Raw genomic sequence first — 25,516 nt, forward strand, 5'->3', positions numbered from 1 at the left:
GTGTTACAGCTGGTTCTGTAGCTGTGCAGTCTTGGTGCCCAGACCACGAACACGGCGTGGCCCCTCATTTGTTTTATGTTTCCTTTACTTTTAATAATTTTTTTTATTTTAGTTTTCAGTACACAGATCTTGCATCTTTCTTAAATTTATTAAAAAAAAACTCTAGTAGAATTTTCATTTTATTTTGAACTTAAAACTCTTGGACGCAGTAATTCTAGTTTTAAAGAAAAGTTACCAAATTAACAGAAAGCCTACCTTTCCACCAGATTCCCCATGTGTTACCGTTTCCCCGTATTTGCTTCATCTCCTTCCCTCTTCATGTTCGTGTGAACGTCGTGTGTTCTTCTGAACTGCTCGGTGAGCTGCAGATGTGATGCTCCTCGATCCCCAAATACATGATCTCTTACGTAACTGCAGGGCGGTTATCAAAATCAGGACATTAACCAGCCAGTACTCTAGCCCAAGGGTCTTACTGGTGTTCACGGGACAGACCTTGTGAGGGATCCCAGTAACTCGTCTTAGCAAAATGAAATCCAGGATTGTGTGTTGGTTTTGGGGAGTGACGTCCCTTTAGCCTCCTTGAACCTGGACGGTTAGTGCCTCTGTCTTTGTTTCCCGAAACTGACATTGGTGAAGACTGCAGGTCAGTTGCTTTGCAGGCTTTCGCTCAGCTGGGTGTGTCTGATGTCTCCACAATTGTTTGTTCTCGGCAGGCGGACCTGGAAGCGCTGCCGTGGCCTCCTCAGCGCGTGTGGCAGCAGGAGGCACATGACGTCTGATGTGTCCCCGATGGTGTGATGTAGGTCCTTGGGTTAAGGTGACTAGTCTGCCAGGTTTCTCCTCTACAAGGTTATTCTTTTTCCATTTTTAATTAGTAAGTTTCTTGGGGAAGATACTTTGAGACTATGTGAATATCCTGTTACTCGTGGGACTTTCACCCACCAGCTCTAAGGTCCACTGGACATTCTTGCCTGAATCAATTATGGTCACAATGTTGCTAATTCCATCATTCCTTCCCCAGTTGTCAGTATATGCTCTAAGAAAGAGCTTTTTCCTTTTTTTCACTTGTTTATTTGTTTATAACCATGTGGACTCATGGATTTCTGTTTTACTTCTTTATTATAAGGCTATAATAAATAAAAATTATCTTTTACTACCATTGTCTATTTTTTAAAAATTAATTATTTTTTGGCTGCATCGGGTCTTTGTTGCTGCGTGCGGGCTTTTCTCTAGTTGCAGCGCGGGGGCTTCTCATTGCGGTGGCTTCTCTTGTTGCGGAGCATGGGCTCTTGGCACATGGGCTCAGTAGTTGTGGCCTGCAGGCTCTAGAGCACAGGCTCAGTAGTTGTGGCACACGGGCTTAGTTGCTCCATGGCATGTGGGATCTTCCCAGACCAGGGCTCGAACCCATATCTGCTGCATTGGCAGGCGGATTCTTTTTTTTTTTTAAATTTATTTATTTATTTATTTATTGGCTGCATTGGGTTTTCATTGCTGTGTGTGGGCATTCTTTTAGCTGTGGCGAGCAGGGGCTACTCTTCGTTGCGGTGCGCAGGCTCCTCATTGTGGTAGCTTCTCTTGTTGTGAGCACTGGCTCTAGGCACGCGGGCTTCAGTAGCTGTGGCTTGTGGGCTCTAGAGCGCAGGCTCAGTAATTGTGGCGCACGGGCTTAGTTGCTCCACGGCATGTGAGATCTTCCCAGACCAGGGCTCGAACCCGTGTCCCCTGCATTGGCAGGCGGATTCTTAACGACTGCGCCACCAGGGAAGTTCCGCTATTGTCTATTTTCATGCTCAGGTTGTTCCAGATTTAGCCAGTGGAAGCCTTTCAGGCTGGTTCCTGTGTCCTTTGGGGACAGCCCCACCTTGCTTCGAGCACTTCCGTACTCTTTTGTGTAACAGAATATTCTAGGCTTATCTTTTACTTTCTCTGCCCAGTCCTGGAATCAACCATTTCTCCAGGCAGTCTTAATTCCTTTTTGTGAAGAATGGTACTTTGTAACCAAAATCTGCGTGCTGGGCGTGTCCGTTGCTCTGGGGCATTACCCCGTCTTAGGGGACAAGGCTGGGAAGAAGATGAACATCACACTCACAGCTGTGTGAACGACTGGTCCTTGTGCGGCTCCGTGTACCCACTCACATCTCTCTCTGCACCGTCTGTGTGCAGTGCAGACTGCATTCACACGCCGCCTGCCAGCTCCAGTGGGCAGGGAGGGCGCTGGCAGGGTACCAGGCAGGTGCGGGAGTTGCTCTTTTCTTCCTCCCCAGCTGTGGGACCACAGTGGGACCGTAGTACCCAGGGCAGAGAGTACTGGGGAGGGCGGGTGGGAGGACTGCAGCCATGGGGCGGGGTGTTGGGGGGCTTCCTAGACCCCGTCTGTCTCTGTGACTTGGGTGAGTCGGTTTCCCTCCCTGAGTTCAGTTTCTCTTCTTAAAAATTGGGGTTTGACCCACAGCCAGCATCATTCTCAATGGTGAAAAACTGAAACCATTTCCGCTAAGATCAGGAACAAGACAAGGTTGCCCACTCTCAATGCTATCATTCAACATAGTTTTGGAAGTTATAGCCACAGCAGTCAGAGAAGAAAAAGAAAGAAAAGGAATCCAAATCAGAAAAGAAGTAAAACTGTCATTGTTTGAGATGACACGATACTATACGTAAAGAATCCTAAAGATGCTACCAGAAAACTACTAGAGCTAATCAATGAATTTGGTAAAGTAGCAGGATATGAAATTAATGCACAGAAATCTCTTGCATTCCTATACACTAATGATGAAAAATCTGAAAGAGAAATTAAGGAAACACTCCAATTTACCATTGCAACAAAAAGAATAAAATACCTAGGAATAAACTTTGCTAAGGAGACAAAAGACCTGTATGCAGAAAACTATAAGACACTGATGAAAGAAATAAAAGATGATACAAACAGATGGAGAGATATACCATGTTCTTAGATTGGAAGAATCAACATTGTGACAATGACTCTACTACCCAAAGCCATCTACAGATTCAGTGCAATCCCTATCAAACTACCAGTGGCATTTTCCAAAGAACTAGAACAAAAAAGTTCACAATTTGTATGGAAACACAAAAGACCCCGAGTAGCCAAAGCAATCTTGAGAAAGAAAGATGGAGCTGGAGGAATCAGGCTCCTGGACTTCAGACTATACTACAAAGCTACAAAAGTAATCAAGATAGTATGGTACTGGCATAAAAACAGAAATAGAGATCAATGGAACAGGATAGAAAGCCCAGAGATAAACCCACACACATATGGTCACCTTATCTTTGATAAAGGAGGCAAGAATATACAATGGAGAAAAGACAGCCTCTTCAATAAGTGGTGCTGGGAAAACTAGACAGCTACATGTAAAAGAATGAAATTAGAACACTACCTAACACCATAGACAAAAATAAGCTCAAAATGGATTAAAGACCTAAATGTAAGGCCAGAAACTATCAAACTCTTAGAGGAAAACATAGGCAGAACACTCTGTGACATAAGTCACAGCAAGATCCTTTTTGACCCACCTCCTAGAGAAATGGAAATAAAAACAAAAATAAACAAATGGGACCTAATGAAACTTAAAAGCTTTTGCACAACAAAGGAAACCATTAACAAGACGAAAAGACAACCTTCAGAATGGGAGAAAATATTTGCAAACGAAGCAACTGACAAAGGATTAATCTCCAAAATATACGAGCAGCTCATGCAGCTCAATATCAAAAAAACAAACAGCCCAATCCAAAAATGGGCAGAAGACCTAAACAGACATTTCTCCAAAGAAGATATACAGACTGCCAACAAACACATGAAAGGATGCTCAACATCACTAACCATTAGAGAAATGCAAATCAAAACTACAGTGAGGTGTCACCTCACACCAGTCAGAATGGCCATCATCAAAAAATCTACAAACAAATGCTGAAGAGGGTGTGGAGAAAAGGGAGGAATGTAAATTGATACAGCCACTATGGAGAACAGTATGGAGGTTCCTAAAAAACTACAAATAGAACTACCATATGACCCAGCAATCCCACTACTGGGCATATACCCTGAGAAAACCGTAATTCAAAAAGAGTCATGTACCACAGTGTTCATTGCAGCACTGTTTACAACAGCCAGGACATGGAAGCAACCTAGGTGTCCATCAACAGATGAATGGATAAAGAAGATGTGGCACATGTATACAATGGAATATTACTCAGCCATAAAAAGAAATGAAAATGAGTTATTTGTAGTGAGGTGGATGGACCTAAAGACTGTCATACAGAGTGAAGTAAGTCAGAAAGAGAAAAACAAATACTGTATGCTAACGCATATATTTGGAATCTAAAAAAAAAAAAAGTTTCTGAAGAACCTAGGGGCAGGACAGGAATAAAGACGGAGACATAGAGAATGAACTTGAGGACACGGGGAGGTGGAAGGGTAAGCCGGAACGAAGTGAGAGAGTGGCATGGACATATACACACTACCAAATGTAAAATAGATAGTGGGAAGCAGCCGCATAGCACAGGGAGATCAGCTCGGTGCTTTGTGAACGCCTAGAGGGGTGGGATAGGGAGGGTGGGGGGGAAATGCAAGAGGGAGGAGATATGGGGATGCATGTATATGTGTAGCTGATCCACTTTGTTATACAGCAGAAACTAACACACCATTGTAAAGCAATTATACTCCAATAAAGATGTTAAAAAAAAAATTGGGGGTTTGAGCTAGATCAGGGGATGCCTGGCACAGGGACCTCCACCCCCTCCCCTGGGCCCACGGTAGACGCCTGTCATCCTCCAAGGCCCCCATGACCCCAGACAGGTCCCAGATGTCTTCTCTGCAGGACACTCCAGATGCGGGGCCTGGTGCTGGGCAGCCTGGTCTTGGGTGATGTCCTTGCCTTCCTCCCGGGGTCTCCAAGCTGCTTTGGCTTCCCCAATGCCCCGCATCGGAAGCCCCTTCGGTGGGCCCATGGGGGGTGGTCAGTGGGGGGAAGTGTGGGTCTAGCTTGAGGGCTGCCGTGTGCGGGCCGACTCACCGTGTCCTCCTGGCCCTCAGTGGGCAGCAGCCTGGGCTGCTCCGCCTCTGCCTGGAGTGGCGTGGGTGGGACTGGGCATCAGTGTTGCCTCCTACCTCGCCCTCGCCCTCGCCCTCGCCGGGGCAGCTCTGCAGTCTCTAAGCAACGCAGGTCAGGACCCGGAGCCATGCCGCTGGGCCCAGGGTGGAGCAGAGCGCAGAGCAGAATCGGGGCAGGTCTGCCCCAGCAGCTCCCCTGCAGGTGGGTGTGGGGCGGGCCCGGGAGTGGACCCTCCAGCGGGGAGGACACCTGCTGCTGCTGTCAGGCCCATCACCTCGGCCGGGAGGGCCTCACAGAGGCTCCAGCAGGAGCGAGGTGCAGGGCGAGGCGCAGCCATCGGGCAGAGGTCAGCTCGTACCTCCAGGGGGGCTGCGGGGTCCCCGTGCCCTCCTCCTGCTCTGGGTTTTGGGCGCATCTTGCGGTTCCTTGTGGGCTCAGGCCTTCGGGAGGCTGAGGGCGGGAGGAAGGAGGGACAGCCATGCTGCTCTCGCTTCTCCGGCCCCCAGGCCTGGCCCTCACTCAGCGCCGCTGCTGTCCAGTGCCGCATGTGGCCCCATGTCACCACGGGGCACAGGCTCACAGGTGAGCTCCTGAAGGTCACTGATTGACGCCTCACCCTGATCTGCTAAGGGCGGGCGTGCTACCCCCTATTACAGATGAGAAAGCAGGACCAGGGGGGTGAAGTGACTTGTGCAGGCCCCAGCTTGGGAGGACCGGCTCTCCATCCTTGGGGAGGGGGGTCCCTTCAGCTTAGTGAGGGGGGCAGGGCCCATTCTGTGGCACCCCCGTCTAGACAGTACCGTTCCTTGTCTGCTGCTGGGAAGGTCGACCCTGGTCTTGGGGGGCCCCAGCCTCTGAGAGACCCAGGCCGGCAGGAGAGAGCTGCAGGCAGAGGTCACGCCCTGCGTGGGAGCCCATCCGGGGCAGAGACGGCCCTACCACAGCCTAGCGCTGGCCCTGGAGCTCGGCTTGTTGGCCCCCAGCCTGAGCCGTGTCCGGGTGCCCCCTCTAGCCCGTGTCCCCTGGCATCCTGCTGGCGGGCCGCTCCTCCCCCGGGCCTGGGGGCTTTGTCCTGCAGGCAGGGCTGCATTGCTGGGGGCGTCCCCTGGCACCCGCACTTCCTCTGGTGCCTGGGGGACAGGATCTGGGCAGTCTGAGGACAGACGGCTCCCTTCAGGCTGCTGGGGGGCAGGGGGCTGACGTCCAGGGCACAGCCTGGCGCCAACATGAGCCAGGGGCACGAGGCTGGAGGAGGCTGGCAGCCCTGGTGGGCGGTGGAAGCCGCTTGGTAGGAGGCCTCCCGGGGAGCGGGCATTGCTCCCTTGGCCTCTGCCCAGCAGTTTGGAGGCAGCCTGGGGCTGCCCTGGGACACCACAGCCCAGCAGCATCCGCCCGGCCCTCTGGCCTGGCCCTGCTGCAGCTTCCGCCCGCCCTCTGGGTTGCCAGCGGCTCCTTCCCTCTTCTTTGTTTGGGTCCTTGCTGCCTGCTGCCTGCCCTTGCTGGGGGACACCTTGGTGCAGAAGTCGGGGCGTGAACTGGCTGCGGGTGGATGGGCGGGAGCGGCGGGGAGGAAGCTGAGGGTGCAGCCTGGCACGTGGGGTGGGTGGCTGCGAGCAACCGGGGACGGGCCCGCTGGGCTCCGGGTCCCCAGGGCCTTGAGGCCCAGAGTCCTGCCCGGTGGCGTTTCGTGTTCCCAGACCAGTGTCCTCGGGCTGGGCTGAGTCTTTGTGGCCCAGCGGTGGGATGGCCTCCATCTCCCAGTTCCTGAGCAAAGGCAGAGGCCGTGTGAGACTGCAGGTTAGATGAGATGGCAGGCTGGGGACTTGCCCTTCTCAGACCAGGACTGCCACGACCCCTCACCTGCCTGGACATCGGTGGCAGTCCCTTGGATTGTTTTTGCCTCTCAAGCAACAGGTGCTGTTGGCTGGGCCCCGCAGTCCCTTCCAGTTGCCCGTCTGTGGCTGGGCGCACGGTGGGCCTTTGGGTTGGAGGGTCCCTAGTGCCGCCCCGCAGCCTCCGCCAGTCCCCCAGGTGGCTGTGGGACCGCCTTACACTTGCTGTCCCTCCTGTCTTCCCAGGGCTGCCCTGCCCCTCCCTTCAAACCGTGGCTCTGCGGCTTGGCCACCTGCTCTCTGCTCCCGGCTCAGATCCCGCTTGAGCTGCTGCCCTGGGGACCCACCGGTCTGTGGCTCTGCTGTGCCCCCAGGGTCTCTGAAAGCTGCTGTTGGATCCCTTGTCGCCCACTCGATGCTCAGGTCCCCAGGGCCAGGCCCCCTTGACCACGTTGGACACATTGCCTGGTGCACAGTAGGTGCACGGGTGCACCTGTGGAACTGGGCCGAGTCCTCTCGGGTCCCTGTGCCTGCCTGGGGTCTGCATGGCCGCACAGGACAATGATGGGGCGGCCTTCCAGAGATCTGAGGAGATGCTGGGCCCCCACCTGGATCTTGTCTGCTCAAGGCAGACACCCCTGCAGCCGCAGCTCTTGTTTCCACACTGATCTTTCTGGAGGATGATCTTACTGGAATTTTGCAAATTAAGCTTTAATATTTTTACGTTATCCATCCATGAAGTTTATGGAGTAAAGGAGCGCTACATGGTTAATTCAGAGAAAAGTCACCCCTGGCCGCCCTCCTTCCTGTCCCGAGTCAGCTGCTTTGGATTCTTCTAGTAGATCTTTGATGCTTTCCTCTGAATAACACACTCGTGTCGCTACTGCTTGATCTTTTTCAACATTTACACATTATTTGTTGACTTGCAAGGTGAGGGTGCAGCAGAGTCAGACTCCTAGGCAGGGTGGGCGGGGCCAGAGTGCATCCTGAATCCCAGCGCTAAACCCTCTTTCCTCCCTCCCTGCCCGGGTTTGGTTTCTTCCAGCTCTGCAGGAAGGCGGCGGCCCTGCCTTCTGTGAGAAGATGTCCTACGGATCCATCGCTGGCAGCGGCGGCCTGGGGAGCCACGGCCCTTTTGGGGGGCCCTCCACACAAGGCTATCAGCCCCTAGGTAAGGACAGCAGTGGGCAGTGTGGGCGGGTCTCCACTGTGCTGTGTTGGTGGCTGTAGATGGGTTCTGTCCTGGCCGGCGCTGCCTGTGACCCGGGACCAGGGGTGACCCTGGCCCTGGGCTGGGATGGCGCCGTTGGCGTTGGGCTGAGTCGGCACCAGGAGAGAGCAGAGTAGGACAGGCTGCTCTGCTGTGGGGTGGACTTGGGTGTCTGCGGTCATTCTGCGGTGGCCTGCGGGTGCTTGGCAGATGGCTGAGTGGGTGACTGTGGAGCAGGTGTTAGCGTGCAGTGTGCAGTGCGGGAAGCGAGGCCCGCGGGGTGCTGGACACTGTCCTGAGCTACACCGGGCGGGATCCGCTTCTAGGTTTCCGGGTGCCGAGCCCTCACCCCACAGGCTGACCGCACAGTCTGCTCACTCGCTGGCTCCCTTCCCTGGGCCAAGGGGGTTTTCGGCAGGACGTGTGGCTTACGTAACTGATTTCGTGTCCTTGGGGGTGCCAGGCAGATGTGCGACTCAGTGAGTGTGAGTGAGCGTGCATGGGGACTTTAAATGTGACGTTTAAGGCTTGGCGACGTGGACTCCCAGGTGCCTCCCCTGGATCCCAGTTCCTTCCCGTCACCCCTGGGCTGTGGGTTACGGCTTCCTGGCTCTTGCTTGTGGTTTTGCTGCTACATGTCATAGTCTCACACAGACCTTGCGAGTCTGCGTGTTTTGGGACTCTGTACGGTTGAATTATTCTGCAGTTTGCTGGTTTTGCTGTTTTGCCCCTGAGTCACTGCCGTTCACGTGGCTGCCCTTCCATCTCCCTTCACTGTGGCGCTGGGTCATGTGCGTGGCCATGGCAGGCGTTCCTGGTCCATGGGCGAGGGGCTGTTAGGGCACCTGTTTTGGGCCCTGTTGCATGGTGGTGCTGAGGACCCTTGGACGCTGGCGCTGTCGGGACGGCCCAAGCGAGGGGGTGGCCAGGGGTGGCCAGCTCGGTGACCGGTGGTTGTGCTGACCTGCCCCTGCTTCCCATCCCTTCAGCACCGGGCGGTGGCGGCCTTAACTGTTTGCCCGTCTGTGGGCGTGGAATGGTGTCTTCTGGTTGTAATTCACATTTCTCTGGTAACTCATGGGATTGATCAGGTTTTCGTGTGATCACTGGGCATTTGGGGCTCTCTGGGTAACTCCTTCGTGTATTTTTCCTTTGAGTTTGTCTTGTTCTTGTCGATGTACAAGGTTTCTGGAGGTGAAACCTTTGTCCACTGGGCTGGCTTTTCATTATGGTGCTGCTGAGGAAAGCAAGTTCTTAATCACGACGTAGCTGAGTTTATCAATCATCCCTGTCATGGTGTGCGTTTTCTGTTTAATAAATTCTATGATACGGTGATAATGATTTTGCCTTTACTTCCTCTAAAGCTTATATAATTTGTTTTTCATATTTAAGTCTTGCAATCACCTGGAATTGATTTTTGTTTATGGTGAGAGGTGGGGAGGGGCGGGTGGAGTGCAATAGCACTTTTCTCCGTATAACAGATGGTCCCTGGGCCCTTGACTGAAAATTCCATCCCTTTCTGCAGACCTGCAGTGCCAGCTCTGTGATGAGTACAGTTTCCCTTACAGGTTCTCCTGGTCAGGTTTTCTATTCCTGTGCAAAGTTCTACCCTAATTTTCATGCGGTTGTTGTAACTTTGATATTTTTTAGGGCAAGTAGCTCCACTTGTTTTTCCTTAGAAGTGTCTTGGTATTTTGGCCTTTTGCTGCTGAATAGATTATAGAATCCCTGCGTCAGACTTGGCCTGCGATTGCTTTGCTTCCGCTGTGTTAACGTGTGAGAATCGGAATCTCTGTCACCACCAGTCTTCCAGCCCATGAACGTGTCGGTCTTTCTGTTTATTGGGTCTTTAACCTCTTTCAATAAAGGTTTATAATTTTCTCCATAAAGATCTTACATATCTTCCATTAAACTTAGCAAAATGACAACATGTTTTTTGCTGCTTTGATAATTGGTACCATTATGAATGGTATAGATTACACGTTCCAAGTCATGGTTGCTGGTGCACGCACACACGACTGGTTGTTTTAAGAAGGAAAGTCCAGAGGTTTTGTTTAATTTTTACATCCTATTTTTTAACTTTCTAAATGTGAGATACTTCAAACAGAGCAGTAGACGCAGTGATATCATGAACCCAGCACCCGTCCACTGGGTTTTGGGGTGAGGGGCCTCCCCCGTGGCTGGTCCAGCCTCACCTCTGCCCTCATGACCCCTCTGCCCAGGGCATTGAGAAGGAAGCCCGAGACGTCAGCACATCTCCTGTGTGAGTATTTCAGGGTGTGTCTCTTTTCCATGACCAAGTGTCGTACAGTTGCAGCCGTGGCTTCCTGCCCACCGCTGGGTTCCGGAGCACCACAGAGACATGTGTTTCCACGGGGTCCTTACGAGATCCACGCGTTGTAGTCGATGATGCGCCTTTTAAGTCTTTCCAAATCTCTAGATTCTCCTCTATCTTAGTTTTTCTTTTTTCCTCCTGAACTTTATTTCTTGAGGAAGCCAATTTCTCCCTGTGGAGTGTAATTGACTTTTGCCCACTGACTTTGTCCTGCCATTTTGCTAAAGTCTTTTTATTAATTGTAATAATTTGTAGAATCTTGGGTTTTCTGTATAGACAGTGTCATTTATGAATAGCAACAGTATTTTCCTCTTCTATTTCAATGCTTTTATCTTTCACTTATTTTTCCTGCCGTCTGGAGCCGGCCCGATGCTCTAGTTCAGGGTTGAGTAGAAACGGTGCTTATGTTCTGTGTGAGTTTTGGGACGAAGAGGACTCTGTGTTCCTCACAGGCATCTGGGATTTTGCTGTAAAGCTGCCGCGCGGGCCTGGAGTGTTCTTCGTGGGCTGCTTGGGACTGCCCGTTGCTCCCTCCATCTGTGAAGGCTGTCCAGGCTCTCTGTTTCTTCTCGGGTCAGTTTGTTGTGTTCTTCTGGACATGTGTCTGCTTCGTCTAAATGTTCAAATGGATTGAAATGACATCGTGCGTGGTAGCGTGTCACTGTCCAGTCGGACCTGGGCAGCATTATTGTTTGGTCAAGGGCATAGCTCTGAGGGTAGCTGCTCTGGTTCCGACCCCCTGCCCTGCCGTGTTCCAGCTGTGTCCTGACCACCTGAAAATGGACCAGGTTAGGCTTCCCTCCTGTCGTGGTGGAGACTGAGCAAGTTAACCCGGTGAAGCTCTGTTCCTGTTGTTTTGGTAACATCTGTGGTACCTGGATCACATTCTCTTTTTTATTCCTAATGTTGTTTATTTGTACCTTCCTGTTTTCTTCTTTCGTAAACAATATTGCCAGACCCTTGGCAGTGTTATGAGCCTCTCCAAAGAGCTGACTTGACTTTCTTGATCTCTGTCATATGCTAGTTTTAAAATTTGATGGATTTCTGCCCATGTTTTTACTATTTTCCTCCTCCTTTCTTTGAGTTGACGCTGTTTTATTTTTCTGACTCCTAAGCTGGATGTTTACCTTATTCAAATTAGTTTTTATTCTTTTCTAATAAAAGTATTTAAGATTATAAATGTCCAAATAATCACTGTTTTAGTCGAATCTCACACATTTAAAAATATATAGTATTTTTTTGTTAGTGTTTAGTTGTAAATATTTTATGTCCATTATGATTTCTTCTTTGATCCAGGATTTATTTAGAATTATAGTTCGTCATTTCCAAACATATGTATTTCTTTCTAATTGTCTTTTTAAAATGATTTCTAAGTTAATTGCATTTCTGTCAGAGAAGGGTCTGCATCTTCCTGATTTGTTGACAGCTGTTGAGACCACAGCTGCTTCTGGGATGCTGGTGTGATTCTGGGGGTGACCAGGAAGGCTCCCAGGGAGGCAGGGCTGGGCCTCCCAGCCAGAATGGTGGGGCCCTGCGGAGACCCCAGGTGTGGGAGCAGCTGCCGTCACCAGTACCTGCTGTGTGCCAAGCGCCGTGTGTTACGGCTTACTCGGGGACCCTAAAGTTAACTATGAAGAGCTCAGAGTGGGCCCTTATCGTAAAATCCCATCGCAAATGCAGCAAAAAGCCAAGTGGGACATGACTAACACACAAAGAGTTCACATAAATAGAAGGAACTGCCCCCGCCGCCAAATCTTCATGCGGGTGGGCCAGATCTGTGACGGGATCGGGATGGCTCGCAGCACGGGAGAAGGCACTCGGCCTCACCGGTACCTGGAGAGCTGGAAGTGAACTTGGCCATTCTCCCGTGGCCAGGCTGTGGCGGGGGGGCTCCCCCGGAGGGGAGGGCACACGGCTCCCTGCCTCCAGACCCCGCTGCCTTCCCTCTCAGCCCAGCCACGCCTCTTCTCTGTTAGGGAATAATCAGAGATACAGGCAGAGGTGTTTGCCACATGGGGGTAGGAGACAGAGTTCAGAAATGCCATCACCCCTCAGCCCGGGGAGACAGTGAAGAGAGCCGGCCGCCGTGGGGATCAGTTGTTGGAGAGTGCCGACGACCCATCCACGGCCCGGTGGGATGACGGACGGACGTGGGGAATGAAACAGGCAAAGCCCGTCCACAGTCTTCTAGTTGCGTGAGACCTCAGCCCGAGTGTGGACAGTGTTTACCTAGGGATGTGTGGTTGCAAATGATCTTTATTGTTTCCTTTTTAATTGTCTGCGTTTACATGTAAATTGTCCCAGTTCCCCCCCCCACCCCCCAAAGTTCAAAATTCACGTGATTCCGGAGGGCAGATCAGACTGGCCCCTCCATGGGTGTCTGGGAACCTTGTGGAGCAACCAGGGGGAGGTGGGCAGGGTCTGGACTCCTGGTGACCGGATGCCAGCGAGGCTTGGGCATCGAGTGGCACCTGGCCTGCCAGCCGGGCCTGCGGTCTCCCTGCTCCCCACGAAGCAGAAGGGTGACCCCATCGCCCGGGACCTGGGCGGCTGCATCTCCACCCTACGCAGTGCTGTCTGGGCAGCCGTCACTGGGGCCGGAGTTCCCGGGCCTGGGGAGTGTCTGCCTGCAGGGGAGGCTGGGTGGGTGCCTGAGGAGGAGACCCTGCCTGGAGGCTCCCCAGGAAGCCCCTGGGGAAGAGGGGAGGTTAGGCCCTGACCTCGTGGGAGATGGGCCCTGTCCTGGACCCTCAGACCCGCAGATACACCCAACGTGGAGGCCTTTTCTGCGAAGGAGCTGCCGCTGTAGGAACTCAGCGCTGAGACGGGCCGGGACTGCCAGTCCCCAGGACTTTGCCAGACTGTCGACGTGCTCAGATGTCTCCCCTGGAGCAGGCTTCTGGCAAGTGCCCTCCTCGTAGAGCCAGGCGGAGCAGGGCCCACGCAGCCTCATGGGCTCTGGCGTGTAGCCTCTGCCCGGCACCACCGCCTCCGTGGGCCCCAAGGTGCCGCGGACAGAAGGCAGCTTGCTCAGAGAGGTGTCTGAGTGTCTTCACGACGTGCATCTTAGGGCTCAGGAATTTTGGCAGACCTGTGCAGGAAGTGTTTCTCAATGAACGAAAATTATCGGAGAGGAAACCCCACAGTTGCTCCTCAGCTCGGCAGCCGAGTGTCAGGGGAACTCGTTTTTATTTTCACTTCCAGTACACCAGGAACAGTGTTTTCATGAAATACAGCAGTATGGTCCTGTGCTGGTGCTGCGGCGATTTCAAATTGCCACAGACGTTCCCAAGGCCTTATTCTCCGTTTTTGCCGCGCTGTTTGTTGCACACAGATAACACCTGTCAAAGGCCTGGCCTGGTCTGTGGGCCACATCTGAGGCTCTGCTCTAAGGAGTTTCGTACTGGTTTGGAATTACCTTTCAGAAGAACCTGGGTGTGGAGAAAGATTGGAAAATTTAAAGTTCTGAACTGATTGCTCTCTTTCAGCAAACGGGGTGTTCTGGAGGGTGTGGCAGTCAGGGAGGGCTTCCTGGAGGAGGTGGGTCTGAGTGAGTGGAGCTGTCAACATGGATGTTTGGAGGGCCTGGCACACCTGCTGTGCTGCGTGAGAGCCTTGTTCTACCAGCGGCACCCTGAGCCACTCTGCAGGCAGGCGGGGCATAACCGAGACTGTCCCTTGCTGTCTGTAGAGTGCGCTAAATGTTGGACTGAGTACGGAATCCGTCATTTCCCCTGCCCGTCGCCAGAGAGCAGCCTGCAGGACCCCTGTGTGGGCAAGGACGGGGAAGGTGATCTGGGGCCGGCCGGTACACCCAGAGGCCCAAGGGCCAGGAAGCGAGGTACTTCCGCTGGGATGCTGGGTCTGGGGGTCCCAGTGAAGGCCACCCAGAGATGATGAGCACTGAGGAGGCAGGGTCAGGCGGGGCATGGACTTCCAGGGGCTCAGGCTGTGGGTGCTTCCCTGGTGGCACAGTGGATAAGACTCCTTGCTCACAATGCAGGGGACCTGGGTTCGATCCCTGGTCAGGGAACTAGATCCCACATACATGAGGCAACTAAGGGTTCGCATGCTGCAACTGAGGAGCTGGCAAGCTGCAACTAAGGAGCCCACGTGCTGCAACTAGGACCTGGTGCAACCAAATAAATAAATAAATATTAAAAACAGACAAACACTAAAAGCGGGGGCCTGGCCCGTCTCCACCCTCACCCCCACCAGCATGTCCCTTCCCAGGGCCAGCTGATGGCGTGGTGGGGCTGGACCAGTGGCAGGAGGGATGTTGCCAGGCTGTCAGGGCCCTGTGGGCTTCAGGGACGAGGCTGACCCTACAGGACAGAGTGAGGGGCTGGACCGGCTCCCGTGACCCCTTGGTCTCTTGGCCCCAGAGCCTGCATCCTCCTTGCAGAGGGGGCTGGCAGGCGAGTGTCGGGTCCTCGGCGTGTGCTTCAGGAGGACGCTGCGTGGGAGGGGAAGCCGAGGGCAGGACTCATGCAGCTGGGCAGGAAGGCAGGGGTCAGTGGCGCCCCAAGGGGTGGGTTCTTGGCCAGGGTGTCTGGCGTGTCAGTGGTGAGTGCTGTCCCCAGGCTGGCCCTGGCCCCAGAGGGCCTTCTCCCTGCGGACAGGAGACAGCTGTCCCAACCTTCTCACTCCTTTGCCCCTGACATCAGCTTCTGGAGGCAGGTAGGGCTGGGTGGCCCTTTTTGGAGGTAGATGGGCACCATGGCCCGGAAGTGAGGTCCTTGCCGCATGGCGCCCAGCCAGGCAGCTGCAGGGCCAGGACTTGGACCCAGGCCTCTGGACAACCCAGCAGGGAGGGGACCGGTGGGTGGGAGCTGGCAGCAATGTTCTGGATCTGAAGAGGCTCCCCGGGAGCCTCCACCGTATCTGCCACTCCACTGGCCGGGGCCTTAAACACCCGCCTTTTGGTGCCTTTCCAGGGCCAGGGGTCGCCACGGACGGCAGCGGGACACCGGAGCGCACCTCGCCGCCTGCCGGCCCGAGGAAGGACTTGGCTGCAAGGGCCCATGGCCGGGTGGCGGGGCCCAGGGCCTCCCGGGCCAAGAAGAGGAAGCCCAACTTCTGTCCGCAGGAGACGGAGGTGCTGGTGGCCAAGGTCAGCAAGCACCACCAGCTGCTGTTTGGCACCGGGCTGCTGAGGGCCGAGCCCACCCGGAGGTACCGCGTGTGGAGCCGCATCCTGCAGGCCGTGAACGCGCTGGGCTACTGCCGCCGCGACATCGTGGACCTCAAGCACAAGTGGCGGGACCTGCGTGCCGTCGTGCGGCGCAAGCTGGGCGACCTGCGTGGAGTGGCCCCTGGCCCCGGCCCTGCCAAGCCCCAGGCCCTGGCTCTCACGCCTGTGGAGCAGGTCGTGGCCAAGACCTTCTCCTGCCAGTCTCTGCCCTCTGAGGGCCTCAGCCCCGAGTTGCCCAGAGGTGAGTTCATCGCCCAGCTCAGCCGGCAGGAAGCTCGTGGCCACTGAAGGCCACTGTCCCTCCCCTCAGTCCTCCCTCCACGATCTCTGGATCCTTCCTGTCCTTCATCCTCTGCTCCTTCACTCACGTGCTCGCCCAGCCGGCCATCGTGCATGTGACAGCGTCTAAACCCCAGGCATCCAGGGGCTTGGCTTCCTCCTCGGTGGTGCTCGTCCCCTCCCTCCCCCGTCGCAGAGCAGAGCCAGGCACAGACAAGACGCAGCTGTCTTCTCAAGGGCACCTGGTTCCAGCCTTTGGGCTGCGGCCTACAGTGAGGAGGACCTCTTCTCCTGGCGGTGTCACACGTGAAGCTGAAACACAGGGTCTCCAGGGCAGCGCTTACCCTGCTCCGTCCCACACGCGCTTGCTTTTCTCTCTCTGTTTCTGGTTCAGTGTCCAGACGAGGCCTTGGCTCGGGCTGGGCTGGCCCTGCAGCTTCAGGATGGGCGGGTGGGGACCTGAGACCCTGTTACCCCGGTTACCTCGGGCCTCCCAGGCAGAGCCCTTCCCGGGCTTTCCAGGGGAGCATCGCTCTGCGGGGCCTGACTTCTCCACAGAGGCTGCAGTCAGGCACAGCGGGTCAGGGAGGGCGAGGTCAGCGCAGGCCTGCTGTCTGGCAGCCCAGAGAGCGCTGGGGCGGTAATAATAGGTGCCGTCTGGGCGGCACACGGGCCGCAGAACTGCTGTGTGAGGCCATCGTGGCAGCAGCTGTGGAGCCGGAGGAGGGTGAGGGCGCCCAGTACCTGCGCTGGGTCCCCGCTGCACGAGTGTCACATCTCCGTGCTGCCCTGGGGCTGGGCTGGCCTAGAGCCGGGGCTGCAGTGGGTGGCCCCTGCTCCCCTCCAGATGCCGGCCCAGCTCTGCTCTCCCTCCCAGCCTGTGTGAGGTCTGCGGGCTGCTCTCCTTCGGCTCCGGCTTCCTCCCCTGTCCTAATATGTTCGAGGACTGGCCGTGGGTGTGGGGTGTGTCATAGCTTGTCCTTCTGTTGCTCGGGAGGGGCCGCTCTACGGTTTGTGTCCGTCCACGTGGTGGGCGGGCTCCTCGTTGCCGGCTTTTGGCGCAGTAAAAGGGCGTGTGAACATCTGTGTGGAAACACGTCCTCGCTTTCTCGGCGGGTTTGGATAAACACCTGAGAGTCGAATTGCTGGTCCAGCGTGAGTGTAAGTTTAACTTTGTAAGAAACTGCCGAGCCATCGTCCACAGCGGTTGTACGTTTTCAGGCCCCAGGGCAGCTGTGAGAAGCCCTCTGCTTGGCGTCCCTGCTGGCAGTCATGCTGGCTTCAGCCACACAGAGCTGGCGGGAGAGGGGCCTCGCTGCGATGCAGCCCGGTCTCTGCACCAGGAGCTTGTCCTGTGCTGTCTGTCCGTTCATCCTTCTTCTTTGGTGCAGCGTCTGCTCACACCCACGTCCATCTCTTCCTGGGCTGCTGGCCTGTCGCGTGCATCTGCTCAACCTTGATTCTGGAGACAAGGCAAGGGACCTGCCAGACACCTGTATTGAACCTGTGGTGCACGTTGAGTTCATTTTTGAGTGTGGTGGATTTGGGGTCGAGGTTCTGTAGATGCCCAGTTGCCGCACTGCTGGTTGGACACGGAGTGACCCGGGCGCCTCTGTTTCCATGTTTCTTTCAATCTGTGTCTCCGCTTATACAGCCCACGCTGTCTGATTAGGGAAACTATGAGGCCAGTATTGAAATGAGTGGGGAATCGTTTCCTCCTGTTTTCCGAAAGGCTTTCTGTAGAATTGGTATTATTCTTCCCTTAAATGTGTGGCCACCATCTGAGACGGCCTTTCTTTCTCTGTGGGAGGATTGTCACCCACAGTCTCTCTAACAGTCTGTGCCACCCTTGCTGCGGTCCTTCTCGAGCGAGCTTCATTGTTTTGTGTCTTTCGAGGGACTTGCCTGTTTTGTCCAAGTTGTCAGAGTTGCTGGCACGAGTTGTTCCTAAAGTTCCCCTCGTGTCATCTGAATGCCTGTAGGACCTGTAGTGAGAGCTCCTCCTTCCTTCCTGATGTTGCTAATTTGTTTCTTTTCTGTTTTGTTCTCAACTAGTCTGGCTGCAAGTCTATCAATTTTGTTGATAGTTTCAAAGAGCCAGATTTTTACTTCATCAATTTTCTCTATTTACCCACTTCGATTTAACTGATTTCTGCTGACCTTTATTATTTCCTTTCTACTTTGGGGTTGATTTGTTTCTGTTAGATCGTTGACTTGGGACTTTTATCCTTTTCTAATGTAAGTATTTATTGCTATAAATTATCCTCAGCACATTGCTTTACTTACACACATTTGTATTATGTTTTCATTCAGTTTAAAATATTTTCTAATTTCCTTTGTGATTTTTTTCTTTCCTAATGGTTATTTGGAAATGTGTTGTTTTTCAAATAAGTGTCTATTTCCAGATCTCTTTCTGTTATTGGTTCCTAGTTCTGTTGTGGTCAGAGAATATACTGTGCGTAATTTCAACTATTATCAACAATCGAGACTTGCTTTATGGCCTGAGGTATCGGCATCCTCTGCGAGTTGCTTGTGTGTCTGACAAGGATGTGCGTTCCGCTGCTCCTGGGTGGCGCGTCCTGCGATGTTCATTCCGGTCAAGTTGCTGGAGAGCACTGACAGACAGCGGATCTTCTGTCTGCTCGTACTGGGAACTCCTGAGAGTGGGGTGTCGGCGAGTCTCAGTTTTGCCAGTTTCTACTTCGTGTATTTTCACACAGTGATACGAGGTGCATATTTAGGTCATTTGTCTTTGTCGCTCGTCCCCGATACCATTGTAACCACGTCCTTTTGGTCTCTGGTTGGACCCATCGTCCTGAGTGCTACTCTGTCTGATGTCAGTCGTGGCCCCTCCAGCGGTCTCATGATTACTGTTACATGGATGCACTTTCCAATCCTTTACTTTATAAGCTGTATCTGATTTTACACGTGAGCTGGGTTTCTCGTGTTCGGCGTGCCGTCGAGTTTGCTTTTGTCCCATCTGACATATCTGCTGTGGATTGAGTGGTGGCAGCAGTTCACCCTGAGCTTCCGGTGATGACAGAGATGTTCTGAATCCACACTCCAGCGTGGTCTTTACTGGTCATGCGTGGGCTGTGATGCATGACCCTGCCTTAGATGGGTTCTCTCTCGTGTCAAAACGTGTGTGTTTGGGGTAAATCTGCCACGTCGATAGTTGCTTCCTTTGTTTCCCTGTGACCCCTCGTCCTTCTTCTCTCTGCCTTCTTCCTTTGGCGTGACCGAGCGTGGTGCAGTGTTCTGTGCTACCTCCGCTGTGCCTTCTTTCTCTGGCGTGACCGAGCGTGGTGCAGTGCTCTGTGTTCCCTCCGCTGTTGGCTTAGGGGTGTTCTGGTTTTGAGCGGCTTTGCTTGGAGTGTGTAACCAGCGTCTTTAGCGTCCGTGGCCTTCCCTCGAGGAACAGCCTCGCCTGCTCCTGGTGTGTGAGCTCCTTACAGGACTCCCGTCTGCGCCCCTGCACCCCGCACATACGTCATGTCTAACGCCGTTGGTGCTCGTTTGGCTCCGATGATCTGACTCTGAACTAGGTCAAGAGCGAGACAGGACGTCTTCGCTTGCCCGCACGCTCGCCCACTGCGGTCTTCAGCTCCTCCGGCCGATCCAAGCGTCCTTTGCCCTCCTGAGCTGCTTTCAACATTTCCTGTCCTGCATCTCTGGCTGAAAGAGCTTCTCTCAGCTTTTTTCTGTCTGAGAATCAGTCTTTATTTTGCCTCTAGTTTTGAAATATATCTCCACTGGGTACAGAGTTCTGGTTGACTGATTTTTTTTTCCTTTCTTTTCAGTGCTTAAAGATGTCATTGCGGGGTTTTCTGACTTCCGCAGTTTCTGAGGCTGCCGTTGCCCTGGGCTGTGCCCAGCAGTGGGGGCTTGGCCCGAGGAGCTGCCCCCTTTGCCCTTCTCTTCGGCCCCCACTGAGCATTGCGGCTCCTGTTCTGTCTCTGAGGCTCTGCTGGACCCCGAGGGGACACAGCTGGGAGGGGGTGGCTCTGCCCAAGCATGGTGGCCCTGGGATCCACCCGGGGACCCGCCTTCAGGCTGCGCAGTGAAGATGTGACCTCCCCCTCCTGTCTCCTCACAGCCACCGAGATGGACCTGAGTGACCTCCAGGAGCTGTTCCAGGAGACGTCGGCCAGCGTCTTCCGAATCAACTCCAATGGTGAGTCAGTGCCCTGGCCTCACCCTGCCCTGGTCCGGGCCGCGGAGTGCACTGCGGGAGGTTCGGGGTGGTGGCCTCCCGCACTAGGGTGCCCTGTGGCCCAGGCCCTGCCGACGCAGGACAGCGAGGTGGGGGCAGGGCATGAGCCCAGTGCTTTGGGCTCAGGCTGGGCTGTGTCCTCGGCAGGTGCCCTCTTGGGCCCGTTCCTCCCTCCCCCGTCGCACACCTGGGACCTGGATGGGCCCCCTGGGGAGGAGCGTGTCAGAGCCTCCCTCAGACTGGCAGGGCCGCCCCCTCACAGGTCACCGAGGCTAGGGGTCAGGGCGAGAGCCACAGCCCACGAGGACAGGGCTTGTCCTCCACTCCCTCAGGACACGGGGGCATGGGCACAGGGTGGCCCGGGCTCCCTGTACCCTCGTGGGTGGGAGCTCGCGTTTGCCCTGAACTCTGAGCTCTCCCAGGTCAGAGAGCGCTGACCAGCGGGGGAGAGAAGCCCCTCCCTCCCCAGAGCCAGGGCGAGGCCCACTGGGGCAGCTCCCCAGGGTCCCTGAGCCCCACTCAGGGCCTCTGTCTCTGGACAGCTGGGGAGAGGGCTGCCCTGGGGCCCTGCTGTGGGGTCTCGGTGCCCACGTCCCTGCACAGAGGCAGGCTGGGGGCGCATCCTGGAGGTGGGACTGCGTGGTGGCGCCCCGCTGCCCCTGACTCCTGCCCCCTTCTCTCGGCAGTGGCCTTCTTGGAGCAGAGCCTCCGGTCCCTGGGGACGCCAAGTGGCACGCAGGAGCTGCGGGACAGCCTGTGAGTGTGCGTGTGGTGCGTGTGGGTGTACACGGATGTGCCCTGCACCCACTCGCATGCCGGCCCATCTACACACCAGCCCGATAGCTGGCTGGGCTCACGTGGGGCCACCCCCAACACAGATGTGTGACACCCATGTAGACACACCTGTGTACAGGTGTGCACTCAGGTGGCGGGACATGCGTCTCTTGCACACTTTTTGCTTCACTGACTGTCCCCTCACGTGTCTGCCACACACCAGAGCTCCGGCTGCACCTCCGAGGTCTGGGCCAGTCACCAGTGGGTTTAGCGTTCTCTGCCCTGATGATTCCTGATGCTTTGGAATTAGCTTGTGGCAGCAGGTAGGGCTTCCTGCTGGCGGGGCTCAGCCCTGCCCTCGGCTCCTTGCATCCCGCAAGTACCCTGGGAAGGAAGGGGGCAGGTAAGGCTGTTCCCCTTCAGGGAGGAAGACTCTGAGGCCCCGGGAGGGGCTGGACGTGTGGCTCAGGCTGCACCTCTCTCAGTGGACAGGCCAGAACCCAGCCACCCACTCGTCCGTCCGTCCCCCCACCCCTCCTTCCTTCTCTCCGTCCACCCAAGCAGTCTGGGACCACCCCTGCCAAGTCTCGGGGCGCAGAGCCAGGCAACAGAGGGCCCTGGGCAGATTTTGTGTGCAATTCTGCTTTAAGTTATTCTTTACGTTTCTTTTTGAAAGCAGTATGTATTGTTTCCTGATGGTGAAAGCAGTGCGTGCTCGTGGGCACTCGGGTGGCCTCCTGCCAGCCTCTTCTCAGGCCCACAGGCGTTTCGTGGAGTCGCGTTTCAGTCACTGATGTCCTTAGGGACACACTTAGGGCTGGGGCTATGCGTGCCCCCGTCGCACACTGAAGATGTGCCTTTCAGAGGCACAGATGGCGCTGTCAGCTCTGTGTGGTTGTTCAGCTGAGATGCGGGACCGCTCTCGGGCTGGTCCGTCTTCAGCATCAGGAACGTGCAGTCTGTCTCTGTGCTGCTGCCTGTTTCTGGGTTGGGCTCCCGGAGTGCGGTCCCCAGGGTCAGACAGGTGGCCTTCTCAGAGCCCTGACCCTTGAGCGCGTTTCCTGGGCTGCCTGGGCTGGGGGCTGGAGGATGCCATCACCGATGTGGGTCTGGAGAGGGGAGCGGGCCCTTCCCCGGGCCCCAGCTGCTCCCCACCCGCCCCTGCAGCCTCAGCTTCCAGGTCCACAGCTCGCTGAGTGCCTTCCTGCCCCGCTCCACCCCTCAGGAACCCCAGCCCTCTGCCCCTCCTCCAGGTGGGGCTGACCAGGCTCCCTAGCCTGTGTGTCCTGGCCTTCCAGAGCCTTCCATGGCCACATATGTGGGGGGAATTTGTGCACCTCCTGGACCGTTAGCATTTTTCTTTTTTTCTTTGCGGTACACGGGCCTCTCACTGCTGTGGCCTCTCCCGTTGCGGAGCACAGGCTCTGGACGCGCAGGCTCAGCGCCCATGGCTCACGGGCCCAGCCGCTCCACGGCATGTGGGATCTTCCTGGACCAGGGCACGAACCCGCGTCCCCTGCATTGGCAGGCGGACTCTCAACCACTGCGCCACCAGGGAAGCCCGCCGTTAGCATTTTTAAATGACTTGAGACAGCATGGAGTTGTCAAGTCTATATTTTCTCCACATTGACAGTCACCAGCTTTTGTATTTTGCCAAGTAAGGACATTAAAAAAAAAAAAAGTACGCTACCATCCACTATTGCCATCATATTAAAAAATAAAGATATTTCAGTACTCCTGAAGTAGGCAGCACCTGATCTCAGGAGAAAGAACAATCTTTCAAATCGAATAAATATAGCTTCACGAGAACCTCACAAGGTTGAACCTGTTTTTCTCATCTTGCGTGAGACAGGCGTGGGCTTTGTCATTTCTGTGAGCCACCGTGAGTGGCTCTGTCCCGCCCCCCAGCACGGCTCCCAGACTGGCCGAGGTGGCCGGGGAGTGAAGGTGAGGCTCATCAGTGTCAGCCCAGGGCACTGCTGGGCCCCCCCGGCAAGAGTAGCTGAATGAATGGACGGTCCTTCCAGGAGCCCCGGGCAGGAAGCCTGCCCTGCGGCCGCACCTCCCTGCTGGACGTCCTCCAGCTCTGCTCATCTTTTCTGAAATTGTCTTGGCTACTTCCGATTGGTTGTATTTCAACATAAATTTTAGAGTCAGCTTGTCCTTTTCTGATGTTTGAAGCTTGCTCTAATTTTATATGGGGTCACAGTGACTCTGCAGACCCGTTTAAAGAGAACTGGCCTCACAGGGATCCTGAGTCTTCCTGGCCATGAACATGGTTGGCTTTCGTCTCATTTACAGGTGTTTTTTTCCCAGAAGTTCCTTGTAGGTTTTAGTGCACTGGTCTTGCATGTATTTTGTTAAATTTATGGTAATGATTTCATATGTATATATTTTAAAATTAATTAATTAATTAATTTATTTTTGGCCGTGTTGGGTCTTCGTTGCTGCGCGCAGGCTTTCTCTAGTTGCCCCGAGCGGGGGCTGCTCTTCATTGTGGTGTGCAGGCTTCTCACTGCAGTGGCTTCTTTTGTTATGGAGCCCAGGCTCTAGGTGCGTAGGCTTCAGTAGTTGTGGCACGCGGGCTCAGTAGTTATGTCTCGCGGGCTCCAGAGCACAGGCTCAGTAGTTGTAGCTAATGGGCTTAGTTGCTCTGTGGCATGTGGGATCTTCCTGGACCAGGGATCGAACCCGTGTCTCCTGCATTGACAGGTGAATTCTTAACCACTGCACCACCAGGGAAGTCCCTATATTTTTATACTGTTGTAAGAGGTATCGTTGCTTAAATTTCATTTCCCATTTTTGGTTCCGCTACATGGAAATACAGCTGATTCTGTTTATCGCCTGTGCCCTGTGCCCTCATTAGATTCCATATTCCCTAGGATTTTTCTACATAAATGAACCTGTCGTCTGTGACAGAGACTCTTCCACTTCTTTGTTTTAAATCTCTGTGCTGCTTACCTCTTTCGTCCCGTTACAGTGTTGTAACCGTGCCCTTTTATAGTTAGAATGTCATAAACCTACAAAGTTCCACGTGGAGGTAGGCAGTCCTGGAAGTGTACGCCTGTGCCGGTGCCCGTTCGGGGGGAGCCGCCCGCCTGTCCTGGCAGTGACAGGAGGCTGCTTTGTCCTTACAGTCTCTCTTCATCAAGTTGATCACCTTCCCTTCTCTTTTCTAGTTTTCTTAGAGCTTTTGTCATGAATTCTTGTTGAATTTTGTCAGATGCTTTTTCTGCATAGTTTATTGAGATGATTTTCTCCCTTTTAAATTTGTTCTGTTAGTATGAGGATTACATTAATTGATTTTGGATGTCACACCAACCTTGCGTTCCTTGGACGATGTTATCCTTTTTGTATGTGGTTGGATTCAAGTTTCTAATATTTTGTGCAGGATTTTTGCTGCTCTGTTATGTGACTTTTGCTGCCCTTTGCTTTTAGATTCTTTGTTTAGGTTTTGGTATCAGGGTAATGCTGGCCGCGTAAAATGTAAGTGTCCCTTCTTGTCTGTTTTCTGGAGGACTCTATAGTATTGATATTACTTCTTTAAATATTTGATGGTGAAGTCGTCTGTATCTGTAGGAATGTTTTCGAGAACAAATTTAATTCCTTCAGTAGGTGTAGAGCTGTTTAGGTTTTCTGTTTCTTCCTGAGTCAGCTTTGATAATTCTTGTCTTTCAAGGAATTTTTCTTTTTCATCTTAGCTGTCAAATTTATTGGCACTTGGGATTCATAATATTTCCTTATCTGGATGGGAGGTGTGACAAGGAGGGAGGGCTCTGTGGCACCAGCGACCACGTGACCAAATCCCGAGGGGAAACACGGCGTGTGTCCCTGCTGTTTCCTGTGGCCTCCGGGCGACCTGGGAGGAAAGGGTCCCTGCACCGCGTCCTCGGCCCGCGCCCCCTTAGGCTGGTGCAGAGTCTCCTTCCTATGCCACCCCCATCCCCCTTTCCGCATGCTGCAGCTCCGTGTGACCCAGGGGCCAGCGTTGGGGCCTGGGGCCTGCCCGTGCCTCCCGGGGCGTCCACCTCGGCAGACGGCACCCGGCTCCGTGGGTGGCCTGTCCGGAGCTTCCCATGTTCAGCCCGGGGTGGCCTGGTGCCCACGCCCGCTGCTGCCACGTGGGGGTCCCACAGGGGGCAAAGGGGGGCATCTGCGCTGCAGCTTGAAGGTCGGGAGGGTCTCTAGTGTCTGCGCCCCGTAGCCAGGCCAGGGCCCTTCCCTCACTTGGGCCTGTGAGCCCGCAGGAGGCCTGAGGACAGGGTCTGCCCTGTGTCACTCCATCCGCAGGGGCAGTGGTCAGCCCCAGGCGGTGAGGGGCTGGTCTTTTCAGCACCTTCAAGGTCACACTCAGAATCATAAACTGAGGGGCTGGCAGAGGCCCTGGGCCCGGCCTCCCCCTGTTCCTGGGTCTGGAGGTGGGAGTCTCACCGGGGCCCCCAGAGGCCTGGGAGAAGGCTGGGCTTTCCTCAGCAGTGGTCCCAGGGCCACCTGTGCAGCCACCGTGCTTCCTGGGCCCCGACCGGTGCTGACCCACAGCGGCCTTTCCACAGGGAGGGCTCATGGCTGGGGCCCCGGGGGTGCAGCTACCGAGCCCGTGGCTTGGGTATGGG

At 54.7% G+C, this 25,516-nt stretch overlaps 1 protein-coding gene across 9 annotated transcripts in view; it reads left to right on the top strand.

Annotated features, from left to right (window-relative positions):
* TSNARE1 (t-SNARE domain containing 1) overlaps positions 1-25,516 on the top strand; it is a 77,151-nt gene that overhangs the window by 19,164 nt on the left and 32,471 nt on the right. For 6 of the 9 annotated variants that reach the window (XR_013824513.1, XM_079901488.1, XM_079901493.1 and 3 more), the window contains 4 exons: positions 7,944-8,069; positions 15,381-15,878; positions 20,013-20,090; positions 20,816-20,885. Coding sequence is in view for 8 of the 9 variants with exons in the window: in XM_079901488.1 (XP_079757614.1) it covers positions 7,982-8,069; positions 15,381-15,878; positions 20,013-20,090; positions 20,816-20,885 (734 nt within the window). In the remaining variant the exon portion in view is untranslated. Of the gene's footprint in view, positions 1-7,721; positions 8,070-15,380; positions 15,879-20,012; positions 20,091-20,815; positions 20,886-25,516 lie in introns of those variants that run through there. The other 3 variants (XM_079901494.1, XM_079901495.1, XM_079901490.1) reach the window with 2 other exon arrangements.

Source organism: Stenella coeruleoalba, assembly GCF_951394435.1.
Source record: "Stenella coeruleoalba genome assembly, chromosome: 17".
Lineage (NCBI taxonomy): Eukaryota > Metazoa > Chordata > Mammalia > Artiodactyla > Delphinidae > Stenella > Stenella coeruleoalba.